General features: G+C 35.0%; 1 protein-coding gene across 3 annotated transcripts in view; it reads left to right on the forward strand.

Annotated features, from left to right (window-relative positions):
• Positions 1-17678, forward strand: part of LOC121377317 — a 166255-nt gene that overhangs the window by 54335 nt on the left and 94242 nt on the right. For 2 of the 3 annotated variants that reach the window (XM_041505254.1, XM_041505255.1), the window contains exons 8-11: positions 589-813; positions 2396-2608; positions 9912-10127; positions 14825-15043. The exons of the other annotated variant lie outside the window; for it this stretch is intronic. In XM_041505254.1, coding sequence (XP_041361188.1) covers positions 589-813; positions 2396-2608; positions 9912-10127; positions 14825-15043 — 873 coding nt within the window. The remainder of the gene's footprint in view (positions 1-588; positions 814-2395; positions 2609-9911; positions 10128-14824; positions 15044-17678) is intronic. 3 annotated transcript variants of the gene reach the window in all.

A 17678-nucleotide genomic window follows, 5' to 3' on the forward strand; every position in this document is an offset into this window, starting at 1 on the left:
AAAAAATGTTATTGCAGAAATAAATAGAAAAATAGCCGCTAAAAACATCCCTTTTTCTGCTATAACTGACTATTTACTTCTGACTAAAGTGTATATCCTCTATGAATATTTAGTTGCTGCCTCGTAATTGCATAAAGGTTTGTAGAAAGTAATAAATATTAACAATGTCACCAATTATACTCAAACCACGTGAGTATAAAGCAAATTTCAATGTGGAATAAAGTCTTTAAAATAATCCTATAATATAAACTGACTTGTACTAAAGAGCCACTTTTTAATACCTACTTTTGTGACTGCTTAACGCATGTTTATGTTTGACTCTCTCTCTATCTCTCTCTCTCTCTCTCTCTCTCTCTCTCTCTCTCTCTCTCTCTCTCTCTCTCTCTCTCTCTCTCTCTCTCTCTCTCTCTCTCTCTCTCTCTCTCTCTCTCTCTCTCTCTCTCTCTCTCTCTCTCTCATTTGTTTTATCTCTATAATACGAGTTATAAAAATGTTAGGCAAGACCAAAGTTGCAGAATTGATGCCGTGATGCGGCTTCTTTCTTTCTGTATTTTTTTTCAGTGATTGCACATACTATTGATATTTCAGTTGAGACATTTTCGGAAAACTGGGCAATCTATAAGCCTGCCTTGCAGTCATCAACATATTCGGGACTAGCCGATAAGGCTGTCGATGGCGGATATATGTGTGCTAAATATCGGTATACACTCTCAGTGACAGATCCAACGGATAAATATCCATGGTGGATGGTGGATCTTGTGGACACCATAATGGTCAAAGAGGTCAAAATTTTCAACCGCCAGGATTGTTGCAGTACGTATCATGACATTCGTTCATTCACTCGTTCGTACATTTGTTCATTAATTAGTTTAAACATGTCCTTGTGCGTATGTCATACACAAGTATACACATATGTACAGACAATGTCATGAATAAACACATACATACATGCATGCATACATACATACATACGTACATACATACATACGTACATACGTACATACATGCATGCATCGATAGCTCAGAACGCATCGAGGATAGTCTACAATTTGCGGGTATTTCGGTGCCACAGGTATAATTTGTGAGGCCAGAAAGGAGTTAATTATCCTCTGCGCCAGTACCTTAATATCTATGTATGTAACAGTCAACTTCGACATACATACACTATATAGATAGTCATACATAAATATATAATGCATACATACTATATATGTATCAGTGCCAGGTTTGCCCACAAACACGTCTATGTTGAGGGGTGGCCGCATTGTTTTAGCCCCCACCCCACGAATATTGTCTGTTAACTGGCCATTCTTCTTTAAGAACATCTTGGTGGCCAAGCGTTTACCATCGTGGTCTGCGAACTGTGGATACTTTGGAGCCTAATGTTTGAAGACAATACTTGGTCAAATTTATCCTGAACTTTATACAGCATGTATTACGAAATTTACACTTGTCTTCACATATTATAGCAATAGAAACTGGTAAATATAAGAAAATAAGTCATTCCAATAGAGTATGTATTCATTGTAATAGCGGATATGTCGAAGAATATGCTTTTGTTTTAATCTGTAAATTGTACAGGGATTTCTGCGAAATATATAAAGAAATACTACTGGAATAGGCCATCTATGCTAAAATTTATACAGTTGCTGACCAGTAAAAAAAATAAAACATAAAATAAATATATATATAATATATATATATATTACTTGGAAAATTTTAAGCATTTAAAATTCGAACTTCCTTAATCTAAAAATACTGTAATTATCAAGATATATAATATATAGTATTTAAATGTCAATTTGTATATAATACCTTACATATATAACTATAATTTACATTCTCCTTATTGATATGGATGTACATGTATATTGTACTATATCATATTACTATAACATATATATATATATATATATATATATATATATATATATTATCCTAATTGTATGTACATTTGATATTTTATGTTTATTACTAGTGTTGTTTGTTTATACCAATAAGCCACTGAATTGAAATTGAAATTGAGTCCCATCTATTGCGTGAGAGGCAATTCGTGAGGCCAAATGGATTTGTTTTGTATTCGCTGTGCCCATGCATTGATACTGATGTATATGTACTAATAAAACATGACATATATAAATATAGATATTCATACACACACAAATATATATACACACACATACAAACATGCATACATATGATTTTTATGTATGTCCCACACACACACACACACACACACACACACACACACACACACACACACACACACACACACACAAACACACACACAGACACACACACATACACCCTTATGCATTTCTATATACATTTTCATAAACTTTTCTTAATGCATAAAGAAAAATATTAGATTTATTTTTACACTTTTATCTTTTAGAGGATCGTCTAGTATCCTTCTACATTGAAGTTCTGCAGTCTAAAAATGACACCGTGCCAGGAATATGTCATTATCAAAGATATATTGTAGATGTTTATGGAGTGTTCCCGTGTAACCGGTACCTCAGAGGACGATACGTCCGAATCAGGAAAGAAGGTCCTGCCTCTGAGAATCTTGGACTGTGTGAAGTTGAAGTGAAGGGCTATAAACTAGGTACACTGAATTTTGTAGTGTATGACCTTGGGTTTAGTGTACCTTTCTTTTCACTTAGCCCAACCTCCCAAATATTTTCCGGTTGTTTTCTGGCAGTTCACAAAGACCTCTGAAGCAACATCTCATCGTTCTCGCATGTATTTTGTCATTACAGGGGCGACATTTAGATCCGTCGGTTGAGTGCTCACTTTAGGTGCTTGTGCCGCAGGATCAAACCACCTCGGTGGGTCCTTTCAGCTGATTGGATTTTTCTCGTTTCTACCAGTGCACCACAACCGGGCAAAAGTAGTGGTATGTGTTTTCCTGTCTGTGGGAAAGTGCATATAAAAGATTAGAAAAAAATGTAGCGGGTTTCCTCTGATAACTACGAGTTAGAATTACAAAATGTTTGACATCCAATAGCCGATGATTAATTAATCAATGTAAAAGTTGGACTGAAAAATTGTTCGCCACGTCCAGTTAAAGACATTCAGTGATTTTGAGATGTTAAGAAAATCGTTTTCTGTTGAAAAAGGCAGTTTATTGCAAAACGGCACTTTAATGGAAATGCAGTATGTCTGAAAATTTCAAAAGTCCATTGATCAATAATTTTATGAAAAGATATGAGAAATGTGGTTTGGTGGTATTCAATTGAGCCCAGAGATCATGTTAGAGTAGGTTGGAATAGGAAATTTGAAAACAAAGTCTTTATTGCAATTTGGCACTTTATTGCAAAACGACACTCTACACCAGTGGTGTCGTTAACCAAAAAACAAACCTTTGTCATTGCGTTGCTAGATCACACAGTTCCGAGAGGTAATGAATTAGGCCAAATTCACAACATTGCGAGATCTTGCAACCATACCATTTGTATTTAACCTTTTTAACAAATCCACAGCATTGAGAGATTTTGCAACCATACCATTTGTATTGAACCTTTTTAACAAATCCACAGAATCATAGATGAAATGTGCCACTAATATATTATGTTAGTGTGGTCTTCAGTATATATAGAGAGAACTGGCAGAGCTGTGCGTTTAAACAAGTCCTATGTAACGAACGTTTCAAATGTTGTTTTAAATACCATAAAACGTACAACCATTGTCGTTTATGACATTTTACAGTTGTTGTTTTTTAGCATTGTTATGGTTGTGTGCACAACCGTAATTTGTCCAAAGTTAACTGAAATATAAATGTATTTTGATTTGATATTATGAAAGATCCGGTACATTTAACAGGTGGTGGACCTTCGACATCTAAATAAATTGAAAACATGTTTAATACATCACCTACACTATTGCAGTTGCGTTCAGTTATAATACATATTACTGATTATTGTTGTTTTACAAATTCTTCAGTATCATATTGCTATCTACTTATAATATATTTATTGGTTTTAAAATCAACTGTTTAGGAGATGCCCAAATTTTGTGTATATGGCAATATTGGATTTATGCAAATTAAAGGCATATTCGAGTTGTTTGCACGCAGACTGCCGCACATATAATAATAATAATTATTATTATTATAACAATAATAATAATAATAATAATTATAACAATAATAATAATTATAATTATAATTAATTATAATTATAATAAAATCTTTATTTATAGAAGGTAGTTAGTTCTAGACTGTTCTCCTCGAGGCCTTTTTACTAATTATAACAATAAAAATCATAATCATATTAATTATAAAAAACAACAAAAAAAACAACAAAAAAAACAACAACAACAACAACAAGAAAACCCAAATAAACAAAACCATCAGGGGCGTAGCGTGAGCTGGACTTGGGGGGGGGGGGGGGGTGGTGGTGTGGTGGGTGGTGGTTTCGAATATGAACCAAATGGACCTTTTCTATTTTATTTTTGCACCACCAGAAACTCCGAACCCCCCGAACCCCCCCCACCACCAGCCTACGCCCCTGACCATACATGTATGTACAATATATACAACCATAAAATATACTAAATAATTATGTAGAAGAGCAGTCATGTTTCTAAGAAGTGTTTGAAACATTTTTTCTTAAATATATTTAAACTAGAACTTTTTTAACATCATTATGTAAATCTTCCAAATACCAACTCCAGAAAATTGAAAGCTTTTCTAGTAGTGCTCTATTTTTGGTCGGGGAGCTAACATATTTCCATCATCAATGGAGCGAAGTTCATAAACTGATGATATTGGATTGAACAGGTCTCTGAGGTACTGAGGAGTAAGTCCGTTTAGTGTTTTATATACAAGCTAGAATGGCTTTTTAATATTCGACTCTTCTGTTTATTTTTAGCCACTTTAGTTCATGAAAAAGTAAATCAGTTGGATCATCAGGTGATTTGTCAAAAATAATACGTGCTGTTCTTTTTTGTAATTTATTTATTCTTTCTAAGTGTAATTTAGAACAATTTCCCCATATAGTCAAGCAGTAGAATATATATAGTCAAACCTGTCTTAAGCGGTCATATTAGGGAGTAGATGAAAGTGACCGCTTAAGATAGGTGGCCGCTGAGTACAGGTTGCCATATATATATTCTTTAAAACATTTGTTGTTGTTTCTTGTTTTACCGTCTGTACTGCTAATCAATGATGTGTGCTTCACAATTGACTATAAATCAACTTTTGACATGTCGTCTCCTTCAGAAATAATGCAAATGTTTTAAATTGACCGTTCTCAGCAAGTTTGTTTTCTTTTTCCATTTAGTTATTTAATTCCTACTTCATGTGGTGTATTGTCATAGTAACAGAACCTACAAAAGTCAAACGAAGCCTGCCCAGGGGCGATTAGATGCATTCCAGAGTCAGACTTTCTTAATTGATACACAGTAGAGAGGTCGGGACTGAATGGGTACTAATATTACTGAAGGTGTGAAGATCGGTTCTTTGCTGCACCTTATCGCTGTTGTTAAAATATCCCTTTTTATATAATAGTAAAACTTTACTGTGACCGCTTAATACAGGTATTTTAGCGATTTGGGATCCGATTTAGGTGGCCGCTGGCCGCGATAGACAGGTGACCGCTTATTACAGGTGCATTTACATTATAAATCGTTTGGGAGGTAAAAAAGTGACCGCTTAAGGCAGGTGACCGCTGAGTACAGGTGGCCGCTAGGACAGGTTTGACTGTATATATATTTTAAACAAATCGACAATAGTGCCAACTTCCCAAAGAAAATATTACAATTTAGGTTTCATACTGTCATTACAGGAGTGGGGAAAAGTGTATAATTTACCATTGATATGTTTAAACGATACAACTTTACAGTGGTTTCAATATAGAATTATACATCGAATAATCACGACAAACACGTTTTTATATAAAAATAAAATACATAGAATCAAATGTCTGCGAGTTTTGTCATAGACAACCAGAAACATTGGAGCATTTGTTCTATGACTGCTCTAAAGTCTTTCTTTTATGGAAGGAAATTGAACGATGGATTCAGGACAAAGGTGAACATACACAACTCGATGAACAGACAGTCTTGTTTGGAATCATAAAGAGGGCAAAAAGCAAGATGGTATTTATTAATTGGCTCATTATCAATGTTAAATATATATATATATATATATATATATATATATATATATATATATATATATATATATTATATATATATATATATATATATATATATATATCTAAAATGCAGAAACATGGACCTAACATATATGTTTTTTAAAATATTTTAAAAGATAAAATAGAAATTGAAAAATATATACTTGTCAAAAATTGCCAATTTCACGAATTTGAGGAATATTGGGCACCTTGGTCCAGATACCTAGAAACAAGACATGGCAATACAATGTTCTAGAGGTATTTCAATACAAATATGTTTTCTATTTCGAAATTAAAGTATTTAATTCACTCTTTCTTTCCTTCTTCCTTCCTTACCTTCTCTTTTCCCCCTTTACCATTTCCTTGAAATCTTTCCGCTACCTCTATCTTCACTGTTAACCCCACATATTAGTGAACTCCATGTTTTCATGTATTCATGCTTATTAATATTATTATATTGATTCTAATTACACTATAATATATATATAAATAATGTTCATATGTACTTATAACATGGATGTAAGGTAGTGAAATCAGGGCCCCCAACCCTGACACTAACATACTTGTGTCTGGGGTCAATAAACTTTAAAAAAAAAAAAAAAAAAAAAAAAAAAAAAAAAAAAAAAAAAAAAGAGACAATTTTTAGCAATAGAATATATGGAACCATACTCCGGTAGCTTGTTGAACTTGAATGACCTCAGCATTCCAGTGACGTCACTGCATCTCCTTACTATTGTATAATAAGAACATTCTATAATAATAATTAAAAAACCCCAAGCAAAAACATACTATTTACGGAATATGGATTTGAAAAGAGATTATGGTAATGAATATTATATTTATTGTGCACGAAATCAAAACAAAGCGACTCTATCGTAAGTCTGCTAACTGGAGACACTGATAAGGTCGACGAATTGTATAACTGGATGGCTACCTGAATGTTGTGTAATACTGGCACAAATGAAACAAACGTGATTAAACACTGGATTTTTGCAGGGAGGGATGCAACGTTTAAAAGGGCACCTACAGTATTAAAAAGTATACGAACGTAATCTTCGAAATTTTTTTTAAAACTTGGCAAGATATTAGACGATCCAAACTAAATTCCAATTAATGTATTATATTCATGTGCTAAAAATATATTTTTCGGGGAAGGAGTGTAAACTGCCCCCCCCCCCCCCCCATTTGTTCCGCGCCTGACATATACATGCGTGTTGTACGATGCTTTCTAGTCTTATTTGTAGAGTTATATACATTTTATTATTGTTAAAAATGTTAATAGACAAGATATTGGTATTGCATTTTGCATTACACAAAGTTAAACAAATAGAGGCAGGTATATATGTTTTGAATTTTGTTTTTCAATATACTGGTGACATATCTTTTTTATTTCATTTGTAGTAAGTCCACCGACTAATAGTCTTTATCATCCATTAAAGAAAGGCTTTTGTAGGAGATGTCGTTGGCACTATAATTTGCGACATCTCCTGTGGTATTCTTCTAGGAGATACCACTTATTTTGTTACGTCACAGTGTATGTTTTAGCGCTAACCTATCATTAGTGACGTCACGCCACTGTCGTTCTGCTAGTTAACGAGTCTACCGCTGACATTCAACCCACATCACTGACATTGTTTACAAGTGTTGCAAATGGAAATAATGATAATGGATGATAAAAAGAATACCCCCTCGTGTCTTGTGATGTCATAATTTATGAGTATTGGTTGATAGAAATATAAAAATCGTACTTTATCAACTGCTGATAAATTATGATATGACAAGACACGAGGGGAGTATCCTCTATTTATACAAGATTTGTGGTGATTTTTTTAGCGATGAAATAAGTGATATAAGACAAAATGTATTAATAAAATACGAAATTGTATTTAAAAAAACAAAAAAAACTGAAATAATAAACGTTAATGAATATTACATTTTATCATATATTCTTTAGCATATCCAGTGTAATCAAAATATGTGATATGGTTTTTTCAGATCACATTCTTTGAGAATGTTATAACTTTGAAAATTAGGGGTAAATTAATCGAGGTCACGGCACTACGTTTATTGATATTTATCCAAACGTTCTACCGTGACACTCCATATTATTATTGACGTATGCATTCATAGTCATCAAACAAAAACATTTCAATAGCGACATACACATAAAGCTGTTCAGCGTTCAGAAAGCAAAACACATTAAACACTAGTTTATTTTTATGTAAGGACATCCAAAATTACGTCATTCGAATTTGACGTAATTTTCATTCAAAAAGACAATGCGTCACATATTCTTACGTCATTTGAATCTAAAGTAATGACTGACTGAAATTAAAAGTTGCATAATTAGTTTACAAAAAACACATTGTATTAAGCTTGACATTATATGATAAAGAAATTATTACCATCGTATGTTTCGGTATCGTCAGTATCATATATTAGGAATAAAATGAGTTTCGCATAATACAATTTTTATTCAACAAAAAAACACTAGTAATAAACCCTATGTGCTAAAAACATTCTATAATGCAGACATACATTAAAATTGACATGCATTTTAATTGGGAAACTTAATTAGGTATAGATTAAGTTAAATTTCAATTTTGAGATATTTGTCCACAAAATAGGAGGGAATGACATAACGTGTGAGCTATGTAAAAACAAATCTAGTCCAGTGACATCGTTTTTTTCTTATATCTTTTAATATGCGTGCAGAATATATAGGTACAAGATTAACACATTCTGAGTGCTAGGCCTATTTGTGGGAAATATAAGTGCATACAAATGTTCTCTTAAATAAAGACGACATAAATGTAGATAATTTACTGATGATATTATATAACAAAACAATTATTGACCCCATCTGGACAATAATAGGTCTATGACAATAACGTCATATATAAATATATACATGTATAAATATATAAAAACAAATGCTGCTGCTAAAAAGGAAATCGATTTTTTCCTTTCTACCAACGTGATTTCTTCGCATTCCTCTCTTAGTTGGTCCTTTACTTCATTCTCTCTGAATACTGCCGTGCCATAAATAAAGGTAGATAACATTTACCTTTTGGTGTCACTTTCGTTTTTTAAATTACAATTTTGAATATGTTGCCATTTTAACAATATGTGGCCTATATTTTCAATGAATGTCACTAATATCCACATAGTAATGAATATGAAATATAAAAAAATCCAGCTTAGTGTTTAGACAATTCCATTTTCAGTAAGGTTATCGTTGTTGGAGGGTCGTCCGATACAAAGGCAATCTTTCTCCAAAAACATTCGGCCAAGATGGTACATGATCTGTAGTAAAAAGACATAAATCCAATGTATTCGTACCACTGAACCATTGAATTTTGCAAGCACTTCGAATGCCATGTTCAGGGTTGAACACACGACCCCCACCCCCAACACAAACACATTCTGACTTCGTGCCTGCATCGCCGTGTCTTTCGGTAAAAGATGGTATATAGTTACATGTTGTAAACTTCGACTATTTGGTGACTAACATTTGGCTATTTCACGAATTGGTTTAGACCAATAGAGAGGACACCTGTCACTCACACTTGGACCCTTTTGCCAACTTATTGCTAAAGATTTCCAGTATTCACTTTCCCCACATGAAGACATATGCCACGGCTCTTGATATATCTGTTGTAGAGTACCGTCTAGTTTGGGGTACTTTACAAGTGTGAGAGACCCCCATTCCGTATGTTAAAGAGGTATATCAGTCACAACAACACTATAGAGTATGTTGATGTATTGCAGTCGCGTCCAAGGACTGGGCCATGGGTATGCCTGCCTTTCAGTCATCAACGGCTGGGAGCATGTCAGCTAATTTGGCTGTCAACAGGAACTACAAATGCAGCGTTCACGGTAGTTTTGCTCAAACATATCAACACGACCTAAATGCATGGTGGATGGTGGACTTGAAACAAACATTATCGGTCACCGAGGTCATCATTTACAACCCAGAGAGCAAGGGTATGTAGATAGATTGATAGGCGAAAAAGGGAAAGAGACTGAGAGAGAGAGAGAGAGAGAGAGAGAGAGAGAGAGAGAGAGAGAGAGAGAGAGAGAGAGAGAGAGAGAGAGAGAGAGAGAGAGAGAGAGGGAGGGAGGGAGGGAGAGACATATATCTGATAAGTATGTTTATCATTCAGCACGTCTCAAGCTATATGCTCTGTTCGGCCCGCTTGCCATTAACGCAATTCCGCGCGCAATTTCATAATCACCACACTCCATTTATTAATGATATTTTGCAAAAAAAACCACAATTGAATTATGGCAATGGTCCATAATTCAAAAACTAAAATTGCCGAAAGGGTTGACATGGATTTCACTCTATCATGGTTCAGTTAAGATGATGCAATAGCTAGATTTGGTTTCCAACAATTAATGTAATTTTTAGTTATTATCCATTTTTAGAGAAATAAGGTCCTTAAATCCATGACAGTATGCCTTTAAGAGTTAGAAATGAATTCCAAAAAGCATCACATATACTTCAGAATGTCACTCGAGAAACTGGAGTATGTTCTGAGTTTTGTAGAACCAGCTATTCAGAAGAGTCTTAGGAATAGTTTCATTTGCAATGTCCTTCACAATGGAAGTGAACAAAGACATGGGATCATCAGCATCAGTAATGGCAGATTGTTGTAGACGAGTGCTGTACAGATGGCGAAACTGACCCCAATTTGCCTTCACTAACTTCCATCTTTGAACCATTACAAGTGATGGAGGTCTATCATTCTCCAAAAATAATTAGAAAGTAGTCACTACCGCAAGGGTCTGGACCAAGTTTCCAGGCGAAATCAGCAACACGTGATGAACTACAAAGGGTTAAATATATGGAAGTGAAAGAGCCACTTGCAGAATGAAAACATATATGACATTTATTTTCATTAAATAAAAATGCATATATATATATATAGTTTTTCTATGTCTTCTAATTAGTTACCTTTAATATTTACATCATAACCCCACAAAAATTGATGATCATTGAAATTTCCCATAATAATAAAGTTAGCTGGTCAAGGAAATCTTGGAGATCTCTAGGATTAAAATTAAACTGGTTTCGAGGAGGTAAACAAACTGAACTGAGGGTGATAGTTTTATGAGCTTTGAGCTCTTTAGTGCTGAAGTTTGGGCAGTCATTAAAGCCTTGGAAGAAACAAAAGATTCTGTTGCATCCAGATCATCTTTACAGATTCACTTTCCTGTCTCCAAGCTTTACGTGATATGAAGCTGGACCATCCCTTAATTGGTATGGTGATAAGAAAATGTGTCTTTTTATCCATTGCCAATAAACATGTATTTTGTTGGGTGCCCAGCCATGTTGGCATCAGGAGTAATGAAAAGGCAGATTCAGCTGCCAAGTCTGCTTTAGCTTTGCCTCATGTCAGGGTTGCCTTATACTGATTTTAAACATAGTATCAACGACATTATCTTTTCGACTTGGCAACATGTTTGGGACGGTGCGGTTCCGAACAAGCTTCATGCTATCAAGCCATTCTTGGGATAGTGGCAGTCCTCCTATAGGCAGTGCAGGAAGGATTAAATAGTCTTGTATCTTGTTCGAATCGGTCATACATACTTGGCCCATTCATTTATCTTGAAGAAAGATCCTCCACCCCAGTTTGTGCACTGTCAGTATACTCGGACGGTGCGCCACATTTTGGTGAAGTGTGCCCATCTTAAAGACACTAGAAAAGATATATTTGGACAACGAAACATGATGGAATCATTTCGATTCCATCCAGAACTTTTACTGCAATTTTTACGTGATGCTAACGTTTATTCTAAATTTTAATTTTATATATTTGTGATATTACCGGCTTCGGTGGCGTAGTGGTTAGGCCATCGGTCTACAGGCTTGTAGGTACTGGGTTCGGATCCCAGTCGAGGCATGGGATTTTTAATACAGATACCGACTCCAAACCCTGAGTGAGTGCTCCACAAGGCTCAATGGGTAGGTGTAAACCACTTGCACTGACCAGTGATCCATAACTGGTTCAACAAAGGCCATGGTTTGTGCTATCCTGCCTGTGGGAAGCGCAAATAAAAGATTCCTTGCTGCTAATCGGAAGAATAGTCCATGTAGTGGCGACAGCGGGTTTCCTCTCAAAATCTGTGTGGTCCTTAACCATATGTCTGACGCCATATAACCGTAAATAAAATGTGTTGAGTGCGTCGTTAAATAAAATATTTCTTTCTTTCTTTATTTCTGTGATATTTGTATTTTTGCAGAGTTCTTTACACTGTGTTTTTGTTTAACTGTTGAATTTTTATATTAATGTTGCTCATCACTTTAGTTTTGCATTTATCATAGTTTGACACCCACTAACCGATGTATTTTTCGTGCTGGGGTGTCGTTAAACATTTATTCATTCATTCGTTATACAGATGTAAATATGAAATCATCCAATATCAATGTTTGTTTTTTGTTTGTGTATGTGTGTTGCTGTCTTCTTTTTTTTCTTCTTTTTTAAATTATATTTATTCCACCAATTTATTTTTTATATGATTATATAGTTTTATTACTGAATATTTTGCAAAGTTATTAAGTTCTTTAATGTTATCAGTTGCTTAAGATTTTTTTTAAAAAGAGGTTCATTCCATGAAAAATAATTGTCACATTTACATTTCCTTTATTACAATAATAATGTTGGAGACACTGGTAGCTATCAACACGATTTAACACTCACACACACACGCACGCACGACGCACGCATATACAAATGATATGTGGTCAATGCTAATTGCGTGGTTAGAACAAACAAGTCATGCAGATCAGTGCACAATAATCCCTTGGCTTGTTTTGAAGACCAAGCAGCTGCAGATATTTTATTTTGCAGGACTTTTTGTTGTGTATATACATATATTCCGTCTTGTGTGGAATATAATGACATTGTTAAAATAGTTAACATACATATCAGTAAGACAGACCGAAATCTGAAGACTAAAGTTAGTTTATATTTAATGCTACTGTCACACCTTGCCGGATGGCGTGCTGTCCGACGGAGAGCAAAATTTTCAATCCGTTCTTCTCCGTTCACATGCGTCCGTTTGTCGTTCGGCGATTTGTACGGTTGTTGTGCGCTGGGCAGGCGTTTTTTTCGGAACTCGTGTGTTCCTCGTCCTGTACTTGTCAGTTCGCATTCGTTGATGTCCGGTGGACGTGACTTGCAGCCGGACTACTACCTAACATGCATCGGATGTGTACCGCATGTTCAGTGGACGATTACCTGATAAGGAACGCATGGGAACTGATGAATAACGGGGTCCACAGGACAAAACTGACGACTTCAAGAAAAGTACAGTATAAGTACCGTACATGTAACGGGTCTTCACCGGGTCCGAAACGGACAGCGACGTACATCCTCCGGGGTATATAACCTTCCCGGACTTCCCCTTGGTCATCTTGGCGAGAAGTGTTGAGCCACGTGACCTATTCAAAATACGCTCGAAGAGCATTTTGTCAGTTTCTCATGCGTTCCGCTTTCGTTTTGACCGGATCTTGTCTGATACTCGTACGGTCATGTTTGTTACAGTGGCCGGTAATTGTCCTGTACTTGTCCGGTCATTGTGCGGTCATTGTGCGATTTATCCGCTAAATATCGGCTGTTCTTCCGTTCGAAGGGCCTCGAGCAGCAACGGAGACGACTTTCACCACCGGATAATTTTCTTTCGCTCCGTTGGACGTCCGTTAACGCTATCCGGCAAGGTGTGACAGTACTATTCTAAGTATTCATGGTTTTTTTTTAGGTTAATGTTAAATTAGTTGACATATAAAGTGATAAGAAAGACTGAATTTAAAAGACTGCAGACATTTAGTGAAACTCAAATACGGAATGTCTGAGGTGTGTGTGTTTTATTAGACTTTTATTAATTGAACATTTATTCTGTAAAGAAAGCAAGGATATCTCACATTCCATATTTTGTATGTAGTACACATCCATATTCCAGATATGTGTCCATAATAAAGGGGCGAGACGTATCCCAGTGGAAAAGCGCTCGCTTGATGCGCAGTCGGTTTGGGATCGATTCCCGTCAGTGGGCTCATTGGGCTATTTCTCGATCCAACCATACACCAAAGGCCGTGGTATGTGCTATCCTGCATATAAACGATCCCTTGCTGCTAATCGAAAAGCGTAGCCCATGAAGTGGCGACAGCGGGTTCCTCTCTCAATATATATGTGGTCCTTAACCATATGTCCGACGCCATATCACCGTAAATAAAATGTGTTGAGTGCGTCGTTAAATAAACCATTTCGTTCCACAATAAAGCATGAACTTCATTTAATATATACTGTAGTTACATGTCAATTCACCATCAAACATGTCACAGGCGATAAAGTTCTTATTGGCGTCACATGTTTTTCTCGTGCCTTTGCTGGCGCCTACGACACTGATTCTCACCCTACAACGTGTGTATACATACATACGTATGTATGTATGTATGTATGTATGTATGTATGTATGTATGTATGTATGTATGTAAGTACGTACGTACGTATGTACGTGTGTGCGTGCGTGCGAGCGTATGTATGTGTGCATATGTGTGCGTGCGTTTGTTCATGTGTATGTGTGTCTGACTGCATGTACATGATTGATGCCCAAGGAGTTGACTTTCAAGCATGTTCAATAATTTCGTGGGGTTTTTTTTCGTTCATTTGTTGCAGACACAAGTATCCAAAACTGGGCCTGGCATATGCCTACTGGTCAGTCATCAACATTCTCTCACTCTAGATATGCTGTTGATGGTGTCATGGATAGCGTCGATAGTCTTCGTCACTGTGCACGTACTCAGATCGGAGATGCCAATCCGTGGTGGGCGGTAAACTTGCGGCAGCTTATAGAGGTGGAAGTTGTCATAATTAAAACCAGGGAAGAGATGATTGGTATGCATTATAACAATGGAGTTACATCAATATTAATATTTAACTTAGCTGAACACAAAGATAAAAAAGGGTTTCTAATTACGGTACTATTCGCCCTTATATTGTATACCCGAATTGTAAATAATTATTTCAAGTTTTGACCTTATTGCATGCATCTATATATCGCATATACATTCATATAGATGTGCACAAACCATAAAAGTGATATTCAGTAAAAATTCATATTTTCACTATAAAAGTCATATTTACTTTGTATGTTTTTTTAGCGTGAAAATATATTTATATTTTTGTAAGGAATTTCATGCTTCAGTTAGCTTGTTAATAAATTATTACGATATAGTTATTGAGATCGGTGTGGCTTTGTTGCTTTTCAGTTTGATGATTACAAATGCATCCGATTGTATTTGAAAAAAAGTAATATAAACAACTGTACCTATAAAAATGTACATGAAATGCAATGGCGGCAAAATATCTAAAACTGAATGCATCCGGAGCCAGATTATGGTAGCACAATGTACTGTTGATGACTTTAACATTTATATCTGTTTTTGTTAATAAATATATCATGACGTCACATGTTTTCGATAGGGTAAGCGAAAGATATTGTCAAAAATAAGGAAAAATTTATAAAATAAATTGACCATTTCATGTGTGATTTTTCGAATATAATATTTATGTTAACTTCTGATGTGTGAAAACCACAGTTTCATGAAGTGCAATTCGTAAAAACATGGGTTTGTCTTAACACATCAAGACTTGACATAAAAATCGTATTAGAAAAAAGCCATATCATAGTGTAAATGAAACGCATTCCCCTTGCAGTTCATTTTCGATTTAACGGTATGATTTATCGTTATTATGTGAGCAAGTTCCACATCTCAGTTAATTATAGTTCGTACACTGAAGGGACCATCCCCCATCAAGCCAGCATCTAAGTTACGTAACAAAAAACAAAAAAACACACGGGGCGGGAGCAGCAGATTTCGTCTCTAAGACTATATGCCAAAATTAGCAAATGTTTGACATCCAGTAGCCGACGATTAATTATAATAATAAATCAATGTGCTCTAGTGGTGTCGATAAACAAAACAAACTTCAACTTTTCTTAAAAACACAGTCCCATATTGAATAGTTTACGGGGTTGTAGTCAGGAAACTTAAAAAGAAAACTTCGAACGATTGGACGCAACAATAACACCCAAGGAATAAGGACATTCAATCAGAGTAAGCAGCTATTGCAGAAACAATTAAGAACATTCTTTCATAATTACTATAGATGGATTAAAATGAATTCTCATGCGCAATAATATTAGGTCAATATACGACATATTGTATTACAAACCTACATAAAATAAATCATGAATGATTTTATTTGTAGATTTAAAAAAAAATAATCCTTTGACACCCTTCCTCATATATTATGACAAAGGATTTAAATTATAAGCGTGGGTCAATTTTATCCATAATATTGTAAAAGGTATTTATTAAGATGAATTTAAATTATCACAAAAGTTACTACAAGGTTAGTGTGAACAACAAAAAACAACAACCCAAAAACCCCCCCCCCCCCAAAAAAAAAAAAAAACACACCCATAAAACCCCCCACTATAGTTTACAAATGTTTAAATGTTAATACAGATAACACAAACACAATAAGACCAGGCCATGGTAGAAATCAACATAAGAATATAAATCAAACTGTAATATTGAATTTACAAACCTTGGTGTGCAATGTTCTACTAGTCTATATTAAGTACAAGAACTAAACTATATTGCCAACTTAAACATTCTTTATCGACGTTAGGAAAAATTACCCATGAATCACTGTAAAACAGTCATGATAGCAGGTGTTCGCAAAATGTGAGCATATCATGTCCCACTATTGGCATCCATCATAAGAACAATATATATATATATATATATATATATATATATATATATATATATATATATATATATATATATATATATAGGGAATAACTGGTTACTGTCTTAAGATATCGGCTTTATCCTGAGAAGGTTAGAATGGCGAATGCAGCGAGGCTCTGCCGAGCTGCATTCGCCATTCGAGCTGAGCAGAATAAACCCGATATCGTAAGACAGTAACCAGCTATTTCTTGTATCCTGCAATCCTAACAAACTATTCGGAAAATCATTATTTATTCCAGTTTTGTGTATGCAAATCGTGTATCATCAACCTAGCAAGGCTATTGCCGTATGATGTCATATAAGATACATGATGTCATTCTTTATAAGACGCTAGCTTCATTCTGCAACATTCAAAAAGCTCCATAAACTTCATAAATAAATATACAAATTGTGTATTGTTATCGCAGAACTAAAATTATTGGTATTTGCTGTAGTTAAACAAATGATTTAAAGAGCATGTTTAGTCTGCATTAGCCAAGACGAGTCGGGCTTGTGTCACGTCACCGAAAATATAGAGATTTATCTAGTCATCAGATCATGTCAGTGTATACAGTGATTGCAGAATATATATATACTACTCAAAAGAAGTTAAGGGTCAAAGGAACTTTTTGATCATTTTTGGAAGTATGTTTTTTTTTAGCCAGATAGGGTTAGAATATTAACCTTTGTGTTGTCATTTGGACTAAAGATATCTCATTATTAAGGGG

Source organism: Gigantopelta aegis, chromosome 7, assembly GCF_016097555.1.
Source record: "Gigantopelta aegis isolate Gae_Host chromosome 7, Gae_host_genome, whole genome shotgun sequence".
Taxonomy (NCBI): domain Eukaryota; kingdom Metazoa; phylum Mollusca; class Gastropoda; order Neomphalida; family Peltospiridae; genus Gigantopelta; species Gigantopelta aegis.